General features: G+C 39.8%; 1 protein-coding gene across 4 annotated transcripts in view; it reads left to right on the top strand.

The window, feature by feature from the left end:
• PLCD4 (phospholipase C delta 4) overlaps nt 1-23,546 on the top strand; it is a 33,173-nt gene that overhangs the window by 7,484 nt on the left and 2,143 nt on the right. The window contains exons 2-18 of one of the 4 annotated variants that reach the window (XM_074307628.1): nt 4,355-4,401; nt 4,543-4,701; nt 6,537-6,765; nt 7,732-7,861; nt 9,104-9,335; nt 17,251-17,452; nt 18,178-18,322; nt 18,923-19,075; nt 19,743-19,943; nt 21,048-21,143; nt 21,289-21,445; nt 21,747-21,863; nt 22,046-22,212; nt 22,477-22,612; nt 22,729-22,878; nt 23,013-23,144; nt 23,265-23,387. In XM_074307628.1, the coding sequence (XP_074163729.1) occupies nt 4,377-4,401; nt 4,543-4,701; nt 6,537-6,765; nt 7,732-7,861; nt 9,104-9,335; nt 17,251-17,452; nt 18,178-18,322; nt 18,923-19,075; nt 19,743-19,943; nt 21,048-21,143; nt 21,289-21,445; nt 21,747-21,863; nt 22,046-22,212; nt 22,477-22,612; nt 22,729-22,878; nt 23,013-23,119 (2,406 nt within the window). In that variant the 5' untranslated portion in view covers nt 4,355-4,376 and the 3' untranslated portion in view covers nt 23,120-23,144; nt 23,265-23,387. Of the gene's footprint in view, nt 1-4,351; nt 4,402-4,542; nt 4,702-6,536; nt 6,766-7,731; nt 7,862-9,103; nt 9,336-17,250; nt 17,453-18,177; nt 18,323-18,922; nt 19,076-19,742; nt 19,944-21,047; nt 21,144-21,288; nt 21,446-21,746; nt 21,864-22,045; nt 22,213-22,476; nt 22,613-22,728; nt 22,879-23,012; nt 23,145-23,264; nt 23,388-23,546 lie in introns of those variants that run through there. The other 3 variants (XM_074307627.1, XM_074307629.1, XM_074307631.1) reach the window with 3 other exon arrangements.

The raw sequence follows: 23,546 nt of genomic DNA, 5'->3' as shown, positions 1-23,546 counted from the left end.
AGGTGAAGGAGGGCAGTAGTAATTTGGGGAGAGGAGAGAAGAAATCAGAAAAAAAGCTTCCTGTAGGAGGTGGTTTCTTAAATGTGTCTTTAAGACAGAGATTCCAGGAGACAGGTGAGGAGGAAGCACATTTTAGGTGAGGGCTAGTTTGACTGGTTCTCAGACAACCAGGGGGAAAATATTATGTATAATAAGGTTTTAAAGAACCAGAATGTAAAGATTTCCTAATGTTATTTTTCACCCACCAAACTAGCTCAAATTAATTCTAGGCCCCAAATTCCTTATCTGCTCAGTGAGGCAGTTGTATTGGATGATCCAAGGCACAAGGTTCCAACTCCAATATTTTATGATTCTCTTTGGCCAGAAAACCAAGAAGAAACAGATAACCCTGAAAACTGAGCCTCAGGAGGTTCAGGAACAAAAAATGCTAAAGGGAAAGATTTCAGGATTCTGAAAGGTATTTACAATGATGAGGATACTTTGCTGTTCTTCATCCCTATTTAGGCAGGGCAAGAGGAATGAAGTCTGACTGGAAGTTGCATGACTAATTGAAATGTTTGGGTATGAGAAGGCATAAAACACAAAATGAAAGAAATTCTAATGACTGCTTCCTAGACCTTGCTTGATGCCTTTTCTTTTTAAAACAGTAAAATTTAGGCAAATACAAAATCTTTCCTTTCTTTTCAAGAATAGTTCTTTTTAGATCTGAGTTCAAATCTAGATGCATATTAGCTGTGTGATCCTGGGCAAGTGATTTGATATCACTTTGACTCAATGGTCTCAATTGTAAAATGGGGAAAATAAAAGCACTTACTCAAAGAGTTGTTGTGAGGATCAAATGAGATGACATTTATAAAAAGCACTTAAAACAGTGGGAAAAAAATAAACTACTTTAGTTGCAGAAAAAAAAGAATAGTTCTTTTTAAATGGTATTTTTAAAAGATAATTGGCTTTTTTCTCTCTGTACTCTGTATTACTCCAGTCTTCAGTCTGGAAAATATAAAAGAATTTAGGTTAAAGAGGCATTTGATAAGTAGGTCTGGCCCAAGAAAATAACATGTATCTCCTTCTAACTAGCTGGTTTAGTGGATAAAGTACTGGGCCTGGAACTGGGAATACTCATCTTCCTGAGTTCAAATCCATCCTCAGACATGTAATGTGTGACCCTGAGCAAGATACTTAAATCCTGTTTGCCTCAGTTGATTTGGAGAAGGAAATGGCAAACCACTCCAGTGTTATTGCCAAGAAAACCTCAGATGAGGTCATGAATGAACAACAAAACACCTCTCCTTTATAGAGCTGGGAGATTATAGGGGTGGAACATTATCTACCCTGTCAAATTCAGCTGATATTTTTGTGGGTCATAGAATTAAAGCTGGAAAGGACTTTAGAGAGGGCTAGACCCTCTCATTTTATAGATGAGGAAAATTGGGAACTTATACAGTGACCTGACTAATGTCACACAGGTAGTAAGGCAAAGCCAGGTCCTCTGCCTCTAAACTAAACCTGGCACTTGTTCCACTCCACCATGTATTAGTTACATTTACTGGTTTTCTAGTCTTACTAGTTATCTTTTTTTTTTTTTACTCTTTTTTATAAAGCATTGACATCTTGCTGAATAGAAGAAGGGAAAAGATGTATTTAGAAATAAAATTGTATAAAACAAGCTATAATCAATAGAAATATATGTACATATATTTTTGTGTGTGTTATACATATATATATTTTAAAAGCAGGCATATGAAGCCCCACATAAACACCTAAATTCTAAATGATTCATGTCTCTAGGTGTGGATGAATTAGATTCCAGATGACTGAAGAAACTTTAGGCAAAGGAGATATCCTGGTGATCTTTGACACATAGTGAATAGATGCCAAAATACCGGAGATGGGGAGAAGTCCTGATTTTTAAAAAGCTGAGCCTGAAATGTCATCTTGGTGAGCTTGACATTAATCCCCAGGCTGATTTTAGAACAACTTATTATACAGATGAATTGTGAGCATGCAGAAATGGAAGTACAGATCACTAGGTGTATTAGGGTATATTTACTAAAAAATAAAAATAAATTATATCAGATTAATTTTATTTCCTTTTTAAATAGCATTATGAGACTGGTAGGTCAAGAGAACTGTATCTATTTCAGAAAGTAGTGTAAGGTAGAGTAGGCCTGGGATTCAGGACCCCTGGGTTCTACTGCCTGCTCTCACAGCCTAGCTATGTGATATTGGGGTAGTCTTATTGTTTACCATGGGTCTCTGTTTTCTTAGCAGTAAAATGAGGGTGTTGGACTTATGAAAGAAAAACTTAACTCAAACCTCTCAGAGATGATTTATTTTTAGATATGGATTCCTGCTATAAGAGAGGACCAAATTGGCAAATTTCCCAGTGCTCATCAAAATTCTTTACCACCCAGGTAATCTCCAATTACATTCTATAGATTTAATTCAATTGTTATTCAGGAGTGTCTATCTCTTTGTGACCCCATTTAGGGATTTCTTGGCAAAAATGCTATAGTGGTTTGCTATTTCCTTCTTCAGCTCATTTTATAGATGAGAAATTGAGGATTAAATGACCTGGGCAGGGTCACATAGCTAAGAAGTATCTGAGGCCAGATTTGCACTCACAAAGATTAGTCTTCCTGACTCCGACCTGATACTCTAACTCCTGTGCACACTACTGACATACCAAAACAAAAGTTACTTCCACACCAAATAAACCAAAGGTACAAGTGTTAAATGGGCCTTCAGATTTACTGAAACAAAACTAAAGTAACTATTGCTGGGTCACTCTTAGAAAAATAATAGTTTTTAAAATCAATCACTCCTTCAGCTACTCTTGTTTTAATTTGGTCAAAGATAAACAAAGATATATTTCTCCTTATGTAATTAAAAACATTTCTATTCTTCTTTGATAGAGATAAACAATTATTCTAATTTCAAGAAATAAAGATTCCTTCCTGAAATTGATAATATCTCTTTTTCAAAGAATGCAAATTCATTTTTTATTGGGTTCAAGGACTTTGGACTAAGTCACTCATAATATCTTTTCTTTTTTAAATTAAATTAATTTTTGTTACATTTTAAATTGTGAACTCCTTCCCTCCCCATATAAACACATGTATATATGTATAGATATGTATATCTTGATATATTTTGATTTACACATGTAACATATCTATATAGAGATATACATGTATATATTCAATATCTGAATTTTTCTCTATGTATACACATACACATATATATAAATATAAAACTATATTGGCATACTTCTACTTATCAGGGGTTTTTTTTGAGGTAGATTAGTATCTTATTTTATATATCTTTTGTGATGATCTGAGTATTTGTAATACTCAGAATAACTTAATCATTCACAGTTATTCTTTGAACAATATTGCCAATATTTATACAATATTCTCTTGATTCTTGAAATCCATGTTTTATTTTTCTAAAATCAGCTTGTTCATAATTTTTTACAGTATTCCAAACATTTTAAAATATTGATAGCTAGCATTTTTATAATTTTTTGTCTTTCTATGTTTTTTCCTAAAATCAACTTATTCATTTCTTACATTATTCAAAATATTTCTTAATATTGATAGCTAGCATGTATGTAGTTTTTTTAAGGTTTGCAAAGTGCTTTACAACAATTAGCTCATTTTATCTTCACAACTCTCCTATAAGGTGGATGCTATTATTATCACTATTTTTACAGATGAAAAAATTGAGGCAAGAGGGAGCTAAGTCATTTGCCTAGGATCACTAGCAAGTGTCAGAGGGCAGATTTGAATTTTGGGCTTCCTGACTCCAGGCCAACTGCTTTATGCACTGCACTCTTTAGCATCTCTATTACATAAGTAAAGTCTTAGTGCTTCTACAAATTCAGTAATTCCCAAGGATCATTTCAGCTGTAACAGTCTATGAATGAATGTATAGTTGTAGTTTGATTATTTCACAGAATTTATCATCATATCTTCATGTATCTTCATGATATCCTTTTATTGGGTATGTTGTGGTGAAAATTCCTTTTTTTTTTTTTTTTTTTTTTTTTTGCTATGAAATTTATTTATTTTCTCAATAGCATATTATTTTTCCAAATACATGTAATGATAGTTTGTCAGACTTTGTGTTCCACAATTTTTTTGCTCCCTCCCTTACCCTCTCCCCAACACAGTAAGCAATCTGCTATAGATTAAATAGGTGTAATCCTTTTAAGTATATTTTATGGAGGAAGCTTTTAATCCAGAATAGATTAGGGCCAGTGTCCTCTGAGGACCTTTCTATCTCTGAGTTTAACCATTTTGGTGTGATCTCCAAGATAATCCCAGTTTGATATTCCATCTTGCCCCAGCAGGTGCCATTTGTGAAGGAGGGTCATGGCTTCTCCCTTGCACAGCATCCGTGAGTATCAATTGCAAGAAAGGAGGATGTGGGGAGGCGGGAGGCATTGATGGGGATGGTGACCAAGTGCTAGAACTCTCGACGTACTCTTTTCCAATCATCCAACCAAGTCTTCTGTCACAATGTCTTTCCCACCTGCAGGGCTGCCTCTGGATGATGATCTGCTGTTGATGCAGAATGGGTCTATACTACGCAAGGTCAAATCCCGAAGTTGGAAGAAACAGAGATATTTTAGACTGCAGGATGATGGGATGACTGTTTGGTATGCCCGGCAAGCTGGTGGAAGAGCCAAACCCAGCTGTGAGTGGCTGTGAAGGGGATAGAGAAAGAGAGAAAAGACATGGAAAGGCAGGACCAGACTGGGGAAGTGCTGGAGATAGATAAAAGTGGTGATGAGAGTATCTATTGATCAAGCAGACTTTCTATTCCTGAGTGTCCCCTCTGTCACTCTGACTTTACGGTTGTATTTTTAGGCAGGAGAAGGGTTTAGGGAAAGTATTAAAATTTATTATTTATTTCTAAAAACTCCACCTGAAATAAATGCTGACATTTTATAAACACCATTGGCCAAGTCCATTTTAGCAGTTCTAGGATCACTCTAAACGTGCCATCTTTTGACCCATAACCTAGAAATACTTATTAATAATAGATCTATTATATCATTAAAATGGATATTCCTTCTAGCAGTACAGACAGCAATCCAGTATGCCTTCTCATCTTACATCATTCTTGTTCACATTCTCTCATAAATTCTTCATAGGCAATTCACTCATCAAGCTGAGATCTTCTAAGTCTTTTAACATTTAAAGACCTAAATAAGACCTAATCTCAAGTGTCTTCAGAAGAGTTAAATAATTTGGTTCCCTAGTGAATAGAAAAACTAACAATTAATTTTTTTCCCTTGCAGAATTAGAATGGAAAAATTAGGTTCAATAAGAATTTCTAAACTATAGTTTATTTAAACTTCAAGTGTCTTCACACATTGAGCAGCTGGTGGTATAGTGGTAAAATATTGGCCTTAGGGTCAAAAACACTAAGCCTCCTAAATTCAAATCTGGCTTCAAAGACTTACTAGCTGAGTGAGCCTGGGCAAGTCACTTTTTTGTGCTACACTTCTAAGTATATCATATCAATTTCCTCATTTGTAAAATGAGCTAGAGAGGGAAATGACAAACTACTCCAGCATTTTCGCCAAAAAAAATCAAATGGGTTCACAAAGAGTTTCCAGGCCCAACTCTATTCACTGTATCACCCAGCTGTCCTTTTTCATAATAATATGTCTAAGACATTATTTGCTTATGAAGATACTCCTCCATTTACCAACTAAATTATTTGAAGCCAAATTTTCTTCATCTATTTCAACCAAAACAACATTTTAAAATAAAGTGAATGCAGAAGCAGATATGAAAATCTAGATGTCTCTTTTTTTTATTAAGGTAGATATTTTAAACACATAAAATATGTAAAATAATGCCACTGTAATAAAAATTTTTTAAAGAATAGCAGTTTATTTTCATACAAATATAATTTGTGTTAATGTGTAATAGCTTATAATTTTAATGAATTACTACATATCTTAAATTTTTATTTATTTTAATATCTGATATATATTGATAAATATAACCAGCGGTATTCTGGAGCATACCAGCTCAAGAGGGGTAGTTATTAAATTTTCAATGTGAATATTTATATCTCTGAAATTTATAAACTACAAAATTAAGTCTTGATTTGTTCTTTTATTGATCATCTAGATTTAATGAATTCTGCATGTAAAACTTAAGAGTGTATCATGAGTAAAATTTTTCCCTGGAGAGACAATTGTTAAATATTTACCAGCACACTTCTGGATAAAATCCATATAAACCAAAGATCTTTGGGGTACTCAATAATTTTTAAAATAATAACAACTTTTTGTTTTTCAAAATACATGCAAAGATTATTCAATACTTTTAAAGACAATAAGTTTAAAGACCATTAGGCCAGACGATCTTTGAGCTCTCTTCCATTTCTCAGATTCTCTGAGACCTTTCAACAAAATGCTTGACTTTAAAAACCAGTAAACTAAATTAAAAAAAAAAAAAACACAATCCTAACTCTTCTCTCTCTTCTTTCTATTCTTTCCATTCCATTTCCAGTCTCCATTTCAGATGTTGAGACAGTGCGAGAAGGCCATGACTCAGAACTGTTGCGGAGCCTGGCCGACGAAATCCCCCTAGAGCATGGTTTTACAGTTGTTTTCCACGGGCGCCGCCCCAACCTGGACCTGGTGGCCAGCAGCGTTGAAGAGGCACAGAGCTGGGTGCAAGGGCTTCGGCGCCTGCTGGAGATTATCACTAGCATGGACCAGCAGGAGAAGATGGACCAGTATCCTTCCAGGGGAAGAATGGTTGTATCTGTGAGAGGAGCCTGGAGAATGGCATGAAATATCAGGGATTGAACCAGAGGAATGATAGGACATTGGGGTGGTCACTAAAGACTAGGATGTGATTAGGCTGGGAGGGAGATTTAGAAGTTAATCACAAAGTGTATGTAGTGTAGCAGTGTCCAAGGATGCTGAAGTATGCTCACTGCTCAGCACATTACCTGCTACAAAATAATACATGCTCTATCTTTCTATCTGTCTGTCTATCTCATCTGTCTATCCATCCATTTACCTATTTCTTGCATCCATCCATCCATCCATCCACCTTTATCTTCCATCTATCCATCCATCTTTCCATCCATTCATGTCTATTTCTTCTTTCTATTTATATATCTCATCCACCTATCGTCATCCATTTATCCATCCATCTGCCTATTTCTTTCATCTATCCAACCATCCCTCTTTCCCTCCCTCCCTTCATCCATCCATCCATCTATGTATCTATGGATCTGTCTGTCTGCCTACTTCTTCCATCCATCTATCTGTCCATTCATCTATCCATTTCTCTTTTTCTCTGTCTCTATGTGTGTCTTTCTCTCTGTTTGTATCTGTTTGTCTCCATGTCTAGCTGTCTAGCTGTCTGTCCCTGTCTCTGTCTCTCTCTCTCTCTCCCTTCCTCCCTCATTTTGGGTTCATGTGAAAATGCAACCTCTCACACATACTATGTTCACATCTTTTTTCTGTTTTTTTTTTTCTTTTTCTCTCTCATGGTTTTCCCCTTTTGTTCTGAGTCTTCTTTCCCAACAAGATTTATAAATAAATGTATATTTTTAAAGTTAATATACATGTATAACCAAAAAAAATAAAGCAATTAAACAACAACAAAAGATTAGTGAAAAAACAATAACAAAAAATACAACCTCTCCCTCCAAAATGCAGCCTCTGGGTTTTCCTTCACTTTGATACAGATGGCTGAGTGATTGGTTTCAGCAGGGGGACAAAGACCAGGATGGGAGAATGAGTTTCCGGGAAGTACAACGATTGCTGCGGTTGATGAATGTAGATATGGACCCTGAGCATGCTCTGCAGCTCTTCCAGGTATGTGTCTTGGTCAGGGAGGGAGGAAAAAGGTATCAGTCAGTTGACCTCATTGCTCAAGCCATCTCTTAATATCAACTAGTCATTCAATTAATTAACATATTGTAAAATATCTGCCTGCTTACCTAGACACCGTTGGGAAAGAGTATATAAAGAACCACCCAGAACTGGGTTAGATCAATGGCTCCCTACCTTTTGGGGTATGAAGATTCATTTTTGATGATAAAATATTTCACAGACTACTCCCCTCTCAGTATGATAGTATTAGTTGTGAATATTACAGTTTGGGAAAGTACAGAGTAACTAAAAATTATTAATCTTATGCTTTAAATTAGGTTGTATGTTTTATATATATATATATATATATATATATATATGTATATGTGTGTGTGTGTGTGTGTGTGTGTGTGTGTGTGTGTTAGATATAATTATATATGTTCTATATGAGGCATCTAGGTGGCACTATTCTTGAATAAAAATCTTGAGTTCAAGCTCTGCTTCAAAAACTTATTAAATCTGTGCAAATCACTTAAATTCTCTCCGTCTCAGTTTACTCACCTGTAAAGTGGGGATAATAAAGTGCCTGCCTCCAAGGGTTGTTATGAGAATTAAAATAATGTGGACAAAATGCTTTGTAAATTGTAAAAATTTTATTATTGCTTTATTATTATTATCAAATCTATAGAATGTATATTTGTAAAATGTTTTGTGAATACTAGCTATTATCACTTATTATGATGATTATTATTCAATCTACAGAATGTATAACATATTTATATATTTAAATAAGGATTCCCTGAATCCTTCCAATCATTTCACAGCTGCCATAGTGAGCAGCAAGGATGAATCCCTTGGCTGGATGATCTGCAGGGTTCCTTCCAGCTCTAAATCCCATGATCTATTTTAAGTCTAAGGTTTAATTCCTGCCCTTAAGTAATTTGCAATATTGTATAGGATTATCATTAGATTGTGAGTTTCTTGGGGCAGAAGACTGTCTTTTGCCTATTTCTGTGTGTGTCACTAGTGCTTGACACAAAGTAGATGCTTAGTAAATGACAGAAGTTGGAGATAAGATGAATTGTAAGATTTAAGATAAGATAGTCATAAGAGAAGTTAAATGACAAAAGAGGTGGTTTTACAACCTTTCCTTGAAACTTCTTTGCATGTCTGGTACCTGGTTGGCGAGCTGAGTAAATGGAGAACCGATTGCTGAAAACTCCATCCCCCTAATTTCCCATGCAGGCCGCAGACAAATCAGAGTCAGGGATGTTGGAAGGAGAGGAATTTGTAGAGTTCTATCGGGCCCTGACCCAGCGCTCAGAGATACTGGAACTGTTTGAAATCCTCTCTGGAGATGGTCAGAAGCTGACGCTGCTGGAGTTTGCGGATTTCCTTCGTGAAGAGCAGAGAGAGGGAGAGCATGCTTCTGACCTAGCCTTGGAATTGATTGCTCGCTATGAGCCATCAGACAGTGGTACGTGTATGGGAGGGGCTTGGGTAGGGAAGAAGAGACTGACAAACAGCTTCACTAGGACGCCTTATCTAAGGCTAGAGATCCCAGTCCTTTGGGAACCATGGTTCATGACATTGACTAAAGCTTCAGGGAAGCAGTGATTACCTGTGACCATTCACACAAACAGATTTAGGTCTAGAGAAGAGCTTCTCTTTCAGTCATTTTCAGTCATGTCTGATTCTTCCTGACCCCACTGGGAGTTTTCTTGGGAGAGATACTGGACAGATTCCTTCTCCAACTCATTTTACAGATGAAAAAATTGTGGCAAACAAGGTGAAGTGACTTATCTAGCATCACACAGCTAGTAAGGGTCTAAGGCAGGAAGATTCCCAGTCCAGCACTCTATCCACTGTGGAAAAAGCTGAGAAATCACTTAAACCCAATCCCCTCATTTTGTAGATGAGGATAGTAAGAAAGACAGAGACTTGTTAAAAGTCATACAAGGTAGGAAGCAGGGTTTCAATGCCAAGCACCTGATCTCATCCCTCATTGTTAGGAGACTCCAATATCTAACCTTGATCTAGTTTCGTTCTATTTCCTTTTGTTTTGTGCCCCACAGAGAAGGAGACTAGCTGCTCATTGACTTCCAGTTTTCTCTCTGTGTACATTTTTTTTTTTTATTTAAATTTTGGGCCAAACCTGTTATTTCATCAGCATAGGGAAGTCTCCAATGAAGAAATGCTCCACCAAAGCAAAAGAACTGTTCTACAATTTACAGTCTTAGAGAGCTGCCTGGAGCTCACAAAATCAGAATAAATAATAATAATAATGATGATGATAACAGTAATGATGATAATACCTAGCATTTATGTAGTGCTTTGAAGTTTACAAAGCACTTTACAAATATCTCATTTGATCTTTACAGCAACCCTGGGAAATAGGTGCTGTTATTATTCCCATCTTATACATGGAGAAACTGAGGTAAACTTGTCCTGAGTCACATAACTAGCAGGTATCTGAGGTTGAACTTGAACTCAAGTCTTCCTCCAGGACCAGCAGTTTATCTACTGCACATCCTAATGGATAGTAGTTAAATCCATATCTTCTTCACTGAGAGGCCAGCTTTCTACTCATTATGCTTCTCCTGTCTTGTATCTTCTCTTATATATAATATTTTATTTTTTCCTAGTTATATTTAAAGCAATTTTTTATAATTTGTTTTTAAAACTCTTGAGTTCCAGATTTTCTCCCTTCCTCCTTCCTGCACCCCACTGAGAAGGCACATATGGAATCATGTTAAGCATTTCTTTTTTTAAATTAATTAATTAAATTAATTAATTTTTACAAAAATTTTATGCGTAGGTAATTTTCCAGCATTGATAATTGCAAAACCTTTTGTTTCAACTTTTCCCCTTCTTCCCTTCCCCCCTTCCCCCAGATGCCAGGTTGATCAATACATATTAAATATGTTAAAGTATAAGTTAAATACAATATATGTATATATGTCCAAACAATTATTTTGCTGTACAAAAAGAATCAGACTTTGAAACAGTGTACAATTAGACTGTGAAGGAAATAAAAAATGTAGGCAGAAAAAAATATAGGGATTGGGAATTCCATGTAGTGGTTCATAGTCATCTCCCAGAGTTCTTTTGCTGGATGTAGCTGGTTCAGTTCATTACTGCTCTATTGGAACTGATTTGGTTCATCTCATTGTTGGAGAGGGGCTTGTCCATCAGAATTGATCATCATATAGTATTGTTTAAACATTTCTTTTTTAAAAAAAGAAAAATCTTTTTATTTTTCAAAATACATGCAAAGATAATTTTCTTTGCTAATGTTTTATTTTAAATTTTTATATCAATATTCATTAGGGAGATCTGTAATTTTCTTTCTCTGTTTTGGCTCTTACTGGTTTAGGTATCAGTATCATATAGAAGGAATTTGGCAGTACTCCTTTACTTATTTTTCCAGATAGTTTACATAGTATTGGAATTAATTGTTCTTTAAATGTTTGGTAGAATTCACTTGTGAATCTATCTGGCCCTGGAGATTTTTTCTTAGGTAGTTCATTAATGATTTGTTCTATTTCTTTTTTCTAAAATGGGACTATTTAAGTATTTTATTTCCTTTTCTGTTAACCTGGGCAATTGATATTTTTGTAGTTATTCAACCATTTCAGTTAGTCAGACTTGCTGCCATAGAATTGAGCAAAATAGCTCCTATTTATTGATTTAATTTCTTTTTCATTGGTGGTAAGTTCACCTCTTTAATTTTTGATGCTGGTGATTTTGGTTTTTTTTTTCTTTCCCTTTTCTGATTGAATTAACCAAAAGTTTATCTATTTTGTTAAGTTTTTTCATAAAGCCAACTCTTAGTTTTGTTTATTGTTTATTAGTTCAATAATTTTCTTAGTCTCTATTTTATTAATCTCTCCTTTGAGTTTCAAAATTTCTAATTTGATATTTAATGGAGAGGTTTTAATTTGTTCTTTTTCTTGCTTTTTTAGTTGCATGCCTAATTCATTGATCTCCTCTTTCTTTATTTTATTTATGTAGGTATTTAGAGATATAAAATTTCCCCTAAGAGCTACTTTGGCTATATCTCATAGGTTTTGATATGTTGTCTCACTATTGTCATTCTCTTGGATGAAGTTATGGATTGTTTTTGTGCTTTGTTGTTTGACCCACTCATTCTTTAGATTTAGATTATTTGATTTCCAATTGGTTTTTAGCCTATCTTTTCCTGGCCCTTTATTGAATATAATTTTTATTACATTGTGGTCTGAAAAAGAAACATTTAACATTTTTGCCTTTTTTGCATTTGATTGTGAGGGTTTTTATGCCCTAATACATGGTCAATTTTTGTGCAGGTGCCATGTACTGCCGAGAAAAAGGTGTACTCCTTTTTGTCCCTATTCAATTTTCTCCAGATGTCTATCATATCTAGGATTTCTAGGATCCCATTAACCTCCCTAGTTTCTTGTTTATTTTTTTGGTTAGATTTGTCTGATTCTGAAAGTGGAAGATTGAGGATTCCCCACTAGCATAGTTTTGTTGTCTATTTCTTTCTGTAACTGGCTTAAAATCTTCTCTAGGATTTTGCTGCTCTATCACTTGGTGCATATACATTTAGTATTGTTACTACTTCATTGTTTATGGTACCATTTATCAAGATGTACTTTCCTGCCTTATCTCTTTTAATAAGATCTATTTTATTTTTGCTTTATCTAACATCAGAACTGCCACTACTGATTTTTTTACTTCAGCTGAAGCATAATAAATTCTGTTCTAGTCTTTTATGTGTCAGATATATTTCTTGTAAACAACATATTGTAGGATTTTTAATCCACTCTATTTTGGTATTTCATCTATTTTTCTCCTTTATGGGAGAGTTCATTCCATTCACATTCACAGTTATGATTACCAACTCTATATTTCCCTCCATCCTATTTCTCTCCCGTATATACTTTTTTCTCTCTTTCCACCCTGTTCTTAGTCTTGTGGGTTTTTTTTACTCACCCCATCCATTACCTTATCTTCTATTGTCCCTCCCCCTTCTCTCACTAGTGTTTTTTAACCCACCCCACCACTACCTCATCTCCTTTCCACCCTTCCCCCTTATCTTACCTTTTCCCCTAGTGTTTCTGCCCTTCTTTCTATCCTTTCCCTCCTTTTTCTTTCCTCTTTCTTCTCCTGTTTCTTTATAAAGTTAGCTAAATTTCTATACCCAACTGAATAATTAAGGTCTTCCCTCTTAAAGCCCAAACTGATGAGATCAAGCTTCAGACAATGCTCATCTTCCCCCCCACTTCCCCCCACTTCTTTCTCTCTATCTAACTGTAATAGGTCTTTTGTGCATCTTCAAGTGAACTAATTTTACCATTATACTTTCCCTTTCCTCTTTTTCCAGTATAGATCTTTCCCTACCCCTTAATGTATTCTTCTTTGATGCCATAACATCAGAGTCCATTCACAACCACATCCTTAGTCCATATAATGCCTCCCTCTGTCTGCCCAGGTGACAGACACAGTTCTCAAGAGTTGTAGATATTATTTTCCCATTTAGGGATCTAGACAATTTAACCTTTAAATATATACATATACATGTACATATACATATACATATACATATACATATACATATACATATACATATACATATACATATACATATACATATACATATATATTCCCCTGTTTATCTTTTTATGGCTTATAGTTCTCTTGTGTCCTGTGTTTATAGATTAAAATTTCTGTTTAGTTCTGTTTTGTTTTGTTTTTTCATTAGAAATGATTGAAACTCTCTTACACCATCGAAGCTCCATCACCTCCCCTGAAAGATGATGCTGAATCTTGGGTAATTAATTCTTGGTTGTAACCCTAGGTCCTTTACCTTCTGAAATATGGTATCCCAGACCCTCCGATCCTTTATTGTAAAAGCTGCTACATTTTGGGTAATCTTGATGGTTGCTCCTTGATATTTGAATTCTTTTTGTCTAGCAGCTTGAAATATTTTTTTCCTTGAGTTTCCCTGGTAGAATCTCTTTCAAGAAGTGACAATGGATTCTTTCAATAAGTATTTCCCCTTTCCTTTTGTTTTTAGAATATTAGCACAGTTTTCCTTAATGATCTCTTGTAAAATGCTATCCAGGCTCTTTTTTTGGTCATGGTCTTCTACTGTTTAAGGTATTGTTTTCTTCAGACAATTTTTTTCCTTCCTTTTCTAAGCTGTTGACTTTCTCATGTATACCTGTCCTTTCTTTTCTCATTTTTTCTTCTTCTAATTCTCTTATTTACCTTAAACATTCTGTCCTCTTCTGAGTTTGTGTTTTGATCTGAGCTGTCACTGTAGTATCTTTCTATGGTCAAGATTCTTTTTTTTCTTTTTTTCCTTTTTTTTGGTATTTCCTCTATTTTTACTTTTATGGTTGAGATCTGCTCCTGGGGTAAAAGAGTCACTGTCCCAAGCTTCCTCTGCCAGCTCTGAGCCTTGGCTGTGAGTACTGGGTCTCTTGTGTTTGTAGCGGTAGGTGTATCTGCTCTTTCCAGGAAACAGACGGGTTTCCCAGAGTTTGTCTTCTGCCCCATTGATTGGCTTCTCTCCTGAGCCAGGACTGAGGGTCTTGTTTGCTGTGATTAAGACCCTCTTATCAGCTTTCCCAGTCTCTACCTAACCTGGGTTGAACACCCTTTTTTCCCCAGTGACCTTTCTTGAAGTTTTTTCAGTCTATCTTGAGCTGGAGAGGGGTTTCATTCTATCAGACTCTGTTCAGAAGCCTGGTTTCATTCTTTTTTTTTTTTTTTTTTTCTGAGGCTGGGGTTAAGTGACTTGCCCAGGGTCACACAGCTAGGAAGTGTTAAGTGTCTGAAAGCAGATTTAAACACGGGTCCTCCTGAATTCAGGGCTGGTGCTCTATCCACTGAGCCACCTAGCTGCCTCCTTCATGTGGTTTTCAACGGAACTGGGAGAGCTTGAGCAGCTTCCTGACTTTACTCCGCCATCTTGGTTTCCGCAAAGATAGTTTTCAACATTCACCACTGCAAAACCTGGGTTACAATTTTTTCCCCTCTCTCCCTCTCTCCCTCTACTCTACATATATATTAAGCATTTCTACAAAAGTCCTATCTTTTCTTCTTAAAGATAAATGATATGATTTCATTTCCCAGCTTTAAACTGTCTTTTTTGTTTTCCATTGTCTCCTCATTATATTCTTCCCATCTGTCTTTAGTTGTTGAGTCCAGCATTGGACTGAGCTTGAGTAGAGATGATTCAATGGGTTGATATAGATTAGTTATTAGAGTATTTTTTTCATTTGTAATCTATATCCCCAATCTTCTTTTGTCTTCCCATCTTCCCACTCTTTGGTTCAGAGTGCTAGATTTAAAATTCTGAGACCTAATTCAAACCACACTCTTCTAATTACCTCTGAGTATGACTCTGGACAAGATACTTCTGTTTGCCTCAGTTTCCTTACTGCAAAATAGAGATAATGATAGTACTTGACATCCCAGATTTGTAATGAAGATAAAATAAGTTAATATTTGAAAAGTGCTTTACAAATCTTAAAGCAGTATATGTATAAATGCTGGCTGTTATTGTTTTTATTAAATCACTTCCCTGCTATGGACTTAGTTTCCTTATTTGTCAAGTGGAGGTTGTATTTGATGATCTCTCAAATTCCTCTAGATCTAAAACTGTGATCCTACTTTATGGGAAATATAGACAACATAGTGAGAGTCAGAGATACATTGCATGAGAGCTATATACTTGATCCAGGTGGCCTGGATTCCAGTCTTCTAGGAGAGGAGAATCCTATATCTCTATTACTGACTTCAAGTTCAGAATATGAAAAGGAAGGATGGAACAGTAAGTTACAGAAATCCATCAGATTGTTTGAGTTCCTTGAGGAAAGGACTATTTTTTACCTTTTTTTTTTTTTTTCCGGGGGGGTGTGTGTTATTCTCAGCACTTAACACAAGGACTAGCACATAGTAGGTACTTAATATTTATTGACTGAATGACTGACAGTCTATAATAGTGCCCCTCTGGATGCGGAATGTGTCAGTTACATTCATGCTGTGCTACTATTTCTCCCCATGCCTACAGGATACCGAATACATATTTATTGAATGAACATCACTGACATAAATGGGAGATGGAAATGATAGGCAGATGTGCCATCATTCAATCCACTGGGCACTTGCTCTTCAATTCATGTAGATCCTAAATAGCTATTTGAGGAGGAAGACAGATATAGAAGAACACACAATCCCTGTTCTCTAAGGGAAGAGACAGGACATCTATAAAAAACCCAGAGTAGAAAGATACAACATCCCCATTGGATAATGTGAAAAAAGCCATGGGCTAGAAATCAGGAGATCTGGAACAGACTTAGTTCTGTCATTATGCTGTATGATTATCCTAAGGCTGTCTTACTGTACTCATCTATGAAATGAAGGTGTCGGCCTTTATGACTATTAAGGTCCCTTCTACCTTTAAGATACCTATTATATGGAGTTTATTATAGGATTAACAGCTGGAAAGGACTTCAGAAGTGATCTAGTCCAACACTCTATTATTGCAAATAAGTATCCTGAGGGCCAGAAAGGGGAAATAACTTGTCAAAGATTATAGTTGTAGAAAAAAACCAGCATTTGAATCCAGATTCCCACGGACTTCAAATCTAGCTCTTCTCCTGTCATTGCTGCCTTACTATGCTATGTCACATTTTTATAATATCATCATGCTACATGACTATGAGTCATGTTATCATCACCATCCTATTTGTAAGTTCTAGAAGCCAGAGTTTTGACATAAAAATGACTGGATTATCATCCAGTAGTAGTACTAAAGGGAAAAGACCTCCTAGAGGGGGCATTTCTTAATCAGAATTTGGGGGGTGAGTTGGAACATGGTTTGTAGAATAGATGAAGCAGGGGTTTCCGAGTGAGGGGGGCAGATAAGTTTGATGGGATGCATACTCAAGAGATTCTAACTCCACAGTCCCCCTTTTCATCCCTCTGCTCCAATCTCACTCAGACCTTAGAACTGGAAGAGGCTTGGAAGTCTAGTTCCATTCTAGTTCCACGAACCTGTTTCTAAAATATTTTGTCAATTGTATTTCAATGTAATTGGTTCCCTTTGTAAAAATATTGGGTTTTATGCATTTAAAAACATGATTTTGAGAAGGGGTCCTGAGGCTTTGCCACAAAAAAAAGTGAAGATCCTCTGAACTCATCTCTCAACGGGCTCCTTCAGCTCTGATCCACTGCATATTGACAGGGACCCAGGCAGTCATCACCAGCCCAAGCCATTGAGTAACTAAGTAGCCCCTTTGCTTTTGGCTGAAGTTAAAGCCATGCAGTCTAGGATGGGGGTGGGGGTGAGGTAGAGCTGTATTGGCTATTTCCATCTGCCATCCTATTCTCGACAGCCAAACTGCGGCACGTCCTGACCATCGATGGTTTTCTCGCATACCTCTGTTCCCCGGATGGAGATATCTTCTCTCCAGCTTGCCGCCCTGTCTACCAGGACATGAGCTACCCGCTGAATCATTACTTCATTCACTCCTCACACAACACTTACCTGCTGGGGGACCAGTTTCGAGGACAGAGCAGTGTGGAAGGCTACATACGGTGTGAAGCATGGAGAGGGGTGGGGAAATATCATGAAGGACCCCAGGGGGTCTAGAAGAGCAGAGGAGGAAAGTCCCCTGGAGGAGACGGGAGGAAGGCTGAAGATACATAGTGTGGGGGTATCGGAGGTGCTGGGGATACCAGAAAGTCTGTGGGGTATCAGTAGATTTGGGGATCTGAAAACAGAGAGCAGGTGGAGTTCCTATCATTGAGTTCCTTCCCTTTCTTATCATGGATTTAATGGAACTTCATGGAATTTAAGGAGGGATGGTCGCTATTTGGGGGCTTCTGAATTTGAATCCTAGCTCTGCCACTTATTAGCTTTACCTCTTGGGATCATGGTCTTTAAAATGAGAGGATTGGACTCGATCTCCAAGGTCTCCTTTATTTCTAAAATCCTATGATTCTGTGATCCATTCATGCCACAAACATTTGTAATCTAATGGAAAGACTAGGAAACTGAAGACCTGAGTGTGAATCTCAGATTTGCTTTTTAGTAGACTTTGGGAGTCACTTCATGTCATATAGCCTCCAAAACAGAACTAAAAAAAAATCCTCTGCCCCCCTCACCTCCCAGCATTATTATTAAGCTCAAAGGAAAAAGTTGGGAGGAAATCTTTCTGTCAAGCTCCAAAGCTTTAATATAGATGGATATGAGGAACCACTGTTATGGGCAAGGCTATGTCTGACCCTTTGTCCCCTCTGGGGTTGGAGGGGTCCTGCAGGGCTCTCAAGCGCGGGTGTCGCTGTGTGGAAGTGGACGTATGGGATGGACCCAGTGGGGAACCGATTGTTTACCACGGACACACATTGACTTCTCGGATCCCCTTCCAAGATGTCGTGGCCACCATTGCCCAGTATGCCTTTCAGGTGTGGATCCTGAGTCTAGGGCCCAAGTGAGGCAGGAAGGTCCTGGCAGAGGGACATGGGACTCAGGCATCTAAGGAGCAGGGAGGGCTAGAGGCCTGAAGGACTAGAGAGATGGACACCTCAGAGTTTGATTGCCCTGGCCCATGAATTAATCATCTAGCAGCCAACTTGTCTGGGTGGACCTCTTCTCTGTATTTAGCAAGTAGACCCAATCTGTGGCTGAGGTTGTATGCAAAACAGCAGCGTGTGCTCTTCTGCTGTACTTTGGAGAGCCCACGGTCACCTCTAAGTAGAGGAATATTAAATGTTATGAAGTGAATGGCGCTCTGCTTCCCACAGGCTTTAGCATCTAGCCCAGTCCCAAAGGCCCCAAAGAGCCATTACTAATCCTGGCCCAAGGATATAGCCCTTTAGAGAGTGGCCTCTGGGACTGAGATTGAGACCTAGCTTGATATTCTAAGAGATGTTGATAGCAGCTAAGGAGACCTGGGGAAATGCTAGGTGAGGACTCTGGATTAAAAAGGGTTAGGGGAGAGTGGGAGATGCTCTTTAAAAGGTCTAGAGCCAGCATCTAAAACCAATACTGCTTCCCTGATCCAGACATCAGATTTCCCAGTCATAGTGTCCTTGGAGAATCACTGCAGTTGGGAACAACAAGAGGTCATTGCCCAGCACCTGACAGAGATCCTGGGAGACCGGCTGCTTAATACTACCTTGGATGGGCTCCTGCCCACCCAATTGCCATCACCAGAGGTATGGGTATCCTTATTCTCTTACTAGAAAACTCAGTAAATGGACCAAATTTAAGATCAATTTTTACATTTTAGATTATCGACCAGAAGCTCTTTAACCATTTTTTTGAATCACAGACCCTGCAAAAGCTTATCGGCCTCTTTTCAGAATGTTTATATTTTTTATTTTTATTTATTTATTTATTTATTTTTGAGGCAGTTGGGGTTAAGTGATTTGCCCAGGATCACACAGCTAGGAAGTGCTAAGTGTCTGAGGTCAGATTTGAACTCAGGTCCTCCTGACTTCAGGGCTGGTGTTCTATCCACTGCACCACCTAGCTGCCCCCAGAATGTTTTTAAATGCATAATGTAGAATGAAACAAGTAACCCAAAGTTAATGAAAAGAAAGATGTAATTTCCTCCCCAGAAAGTTCACAGATCCCCCTGAAATCTATGCACAAGAATTCAAGTCTTCTGACTCCAAATCAGAGCTTTCTTTCCTGCTTAGACATCCTCAACCTCAGGTGGCCCAGGCCTTTGCTCCCCATTTTGCCTGAGGAGCCAGTCTCCCTCTGTGGGATGATCTGCTTGGAGGAGTTTCAGTGGAAGCAATTTCAGATTGGTTCTAGAGAAAGTTTTGGAACCTATCCTGCTATCCTGCCTCACCTCCCTTCCTTTCATGCTGTCAGGAACTTCGAGGGAAGATTCTCCTCAAGGGGAAGAAGATGGGGACACTGGAAGAGGAGCTTGGGGAGGCTCCGGGCGACCCTGAGGAGCTGGAAGAGCCTGAAGAAGAGGAAGAGCCCGAACCAGAACTGGAGCCCGATGTATTGGACTTTGATGAGACAGCCCGACATGAGGACAAGAGGAAAAAGAAAGTGGGACTTGAGGTAGTTTTAACCTGGCTGCTGGGTCCCTTTTATCCGTGTTACACTCTCTCTGCTCAACTGTGCAACAGTTAAGCCCTGGTGGAGATTCAGAGGAGTAATGAGCAAAAATCTGTGTTCTTGGAGGGGTTTGCCTTTTTATTGTGTGTGTGTGTGTGTGTGTGTGTGTGTGTGTGTGTGTGTGTGTGTGAGAGAGAGAGAGAGAGAGAGAGAGAGAGAGAGAGAGAGAGAGAGAGAGAGAGAGAGAGAGAGAGAGAGAGAGAGAGAGAGAGAAAGCATCTGAGAAATCGACAGACATGGTGAAAAACCTACTGGAGTGTCATTTATGCACGTACATGTGTATGAGGGAACACACAAGTACAGCTGCCGTGACTGGTAATTGGGACCACGTTGTCTGGGGAAGTTTTCTGGAGCTGAGTTTTGAGCCAGGTTTAGAAGAGAAGGTAGATACATGGGCAAAAATAGAGGGATGCCCTCCCAGGTGTGGAAAGACGGTGGCTAGGTGTATGAGCTAAAGATAGATCACTGAGGTGGGGAAGGGGTGTCAGAAGAGAGGGGAATGTGCGATTGGTGGAATCCTCTGAGGTTTGTGATTAGAAGTTTAGATCTAGGTCTGTCTGTTGTATCTATATATGTCCTTTGTTTCTCTGATGAGGCTCTTCACCTTATCCAGCTGGCAAGACACCTCGCTGTTTGTGTTTAATTTAAATGGGAATTCTAGAAAGCAAACCCAAAGACATCATTCTGGGGTCCCCCAGACTTAGGATGCAAAGTATCAACAATTATCTCTACTCATGCACTTAGAGCTTTTTCAAGTCAACAAACATTTATTAAGTACCTATTAGGTGCAGAACTCTACTAGGCACTAGCTGGGGGGGAAGATACAAAGTTTAGCTATGTTAATAGGTTTTAAAAGGGAGACACTCCCCATTGCTTATCAGTCCTTGCCCTCTCCCCCATCCCCCCCCCCATTCTGACTCTTAATTGCAAGAGAACTGATGCATAATGAATGTGCACAGGCAGACCATCCATACCCAGAAGCATATGGTGGGTTCCCCTGACACCATTAGGGTATCCAGGCTGCATTTATTCCCATTCCCACCCCAGGTTGTGTCCTGTCGGCTGTTGTGTCCGTCTGCGTGTTGTCAGACTGGGCCCCAGGCCCTTGGCCCCATGTCTGGGTCCCCTCTCCTGCCCAAGCAGGTGAGGTGGGGAGGGAAGGGATGGGAGGAGAATCCTAGTGGCGGTGGTGGGGAGGCCCTTAGCATGAGGGGATGGTTCAATCCCAGGTCAGGATCTTCTTTCCTTTCTGTCCTATTTCCACTACCCCCTGTTTTCTTCTCTCTAGAAATCCAAGACCACCCTGTGTCCAGCCTTATCAGCCCTGGTTGTCTATATGAAGAGTGTCCCGTTTCGAAGTTTTGCACACTCGAAGGCTCACTACCGCCTCTATGAGACGTCATCCTTCTCTGAGACAAAGGCCCGGCGCCTGGTCAAGGAGGCCGGTTAGGACCAGTACAAAGTGGAAACGAGAGGGATACGGGCTGGGTGGGGTGTACCAGGGCACCAAAGTACTGGGCAGCTGCCAAGGCCGGAGAGGGAGTTATTGGGGGGAGCGAGAGGACAGGGGAGACAAGCAGTCAGGAGGGGCAGGCACCAAACAAGAGAGCTGAAGGTCACCCAAGAGAAGGAGACCGAAGGTCATGTAGCAGTCACTCAGGTCCCACAAAAACAGGTTCTGGGGGAAGAGCAGTGGGGGGAATGAGGGGCTTTGACAGTACTCCTCAATCCCAGCTCCTTTTGTAGGGAATGAATTTGTGCAACACAACGCATGGCAGCTGAGCCGAGTGTACCCCAGTGGTCTGAGGACAGATTCCTCCAATTATAGCCCTCAGGAGCTCTGGAACGCAGGCTGCCAGATGGGTAAGAGGCATGGGGGTCCAGACTGGTACCCAGAAGCAGAGACGCACTGGGTGGGTGGGAGCCCAGACTGGTACCCAAGAGTAGAGATGCATTGGGGGTAGGGGTGGGGGAGGCCAGGGAGGTCAATGGGCTTTGCAGCACAGTCTGATTTGTTCCCCCTCCCTCTGCTCTGACCTATCAAGTGGCCCTGAACATTCAGACTGCAGGGCTGGAGATGGATCTTTGTGACGGGCTTTTTAGTCAGAATGGCAGCTGTGGCTACGTGCTGAAGCCAGCTTTCCTGTGTGACCCCCAAAGTTCCTTTCACCCTGAGAGGCCCCCCAGTCCCACTCTGACTCTTCTCATTCAGGTGCGGTGCTATGAGGAAACAGAACCTGAGTGGGTGTGAAGGAAGTGGGGCAGGAAGGCTAGGATGAATGTGGGTGGAGTGAACATGTTCAGTCTTACTGTTCTGTCCGGATGTGTTTTGAACTGCAAAGTTCCTCTGGGGAAAGAAACTTATAGCCAACTCCACCTTGGGAAATGACCCCAGACATTCTGGAACAAGGCAGAATTGGGGGAGGCCTAGGGGAGCTACTTGGGCAGCTTTGGGTCAGTGACTGTTTGATTGCAGGTGATCAGTGGTCAGCAGCTGCCCAAAGTGGCCAACAGCAAAGAGGGCTCGATTGTGGATCCCCTGGTGCGGGTGGAAATCTACGGGGTGCCTGGAGACACAACCCGGCAAGAGACCAGCTACGTGGAGAACAATGGTGAGGGGCACTGGTGCCAGGCAGCTCTGGACTGGGGGGGGCAGGCATTGCCACACCCTCTCCCCCTTTCTCAACATTTCCTGTATGTAGTCAAGGCTGTCTCCTGGCCCCGGCAGGTTTTAATCCCTACTGGGGGCAGACACTGCAGTTCCGAGTGCGAGTGCCAGAACTAGCCCTGCTGAGGTTTGTGGTGGAAGACTATGACAGGGCCTCAAGAAATGACTTTGTGGGTCAGTACACACTGCCTTGGACCTGTGTCCAACAAGGTGAGCGCGTCTGTCCCCCCCAGCCCTGGGTGTCTCGGCAGGCTGAGCCTGACTCCAACCTAGGGAAGGGACAAGGGTCTTCATGCCCCCTTCCCTCCCATCCCAGGCCCCAGCAGGCTTTATTCCTCACTCAGGTTACCGTCACATACATCTCCTCTCTAAGGATGGGACAAGCCTCCACCCCGCCTCCATCTTTGTGCACATCCAGATCCGGGAAGAACTGGATGAAGATGGAGACTGAGTGAGAAGTGCCAGCAGGACTTCAGGTAGGGAGTAGTAAGAGGTAGCAGGGAGGTCTGCGGGGTATGGATGTCGTTTCTCCTGGCGTCCCCAAGCTTTGCCCAGCTCTGGAGAAGGAGGTCTCATCACTCACCCTCTCCTCCTAGGTCTCAGCTTCCTTGGGCCTTTCGCATCTTTCCCGTTTTCCGTCACATCACCAGAATCCCCATCCTCTTCTTGCTCTCCCTGGAAGCTGCTCCTTTTGTTGTAGTCTCCACCCTGGTCCAGTTCTAAGATTCTCGCTCTCACCCTGGGGCAAAGGCTACTGCAGCCCAGAAAGGAAGAGAAGGCCAGAAGGAGTGCCTGGATTTTTGAGGCAGGGCTCTGCTTCCTTTGCCATAAGGATGGTGCTAAGGAAGAGAAGAAGCTGGGACCCCTGGGAGGGTCAG

Source organism: Sminthopsis crassicaudata, chromosome 3 (genome assembly GCF_048593235.1).
Source record: "Sminthopsis crassicaudata isolate SCR6 chromosome 3, ASM4859323v1, whole genome shotgun sequence".
In the NCBI taxonomy this organism is placed as follows: Eukaryota; Metazoa; Chordata; class Mammalia; order Dasyuromorphia; family Dasyuridae; genus Sminthopsis; species Sminthopsis crassicaudata.
The sequence above is the reverse complement of the archived record's forward strand: the minus strand, read 5'-3'. Positions and strand labels throughout refer to the sequence as shown.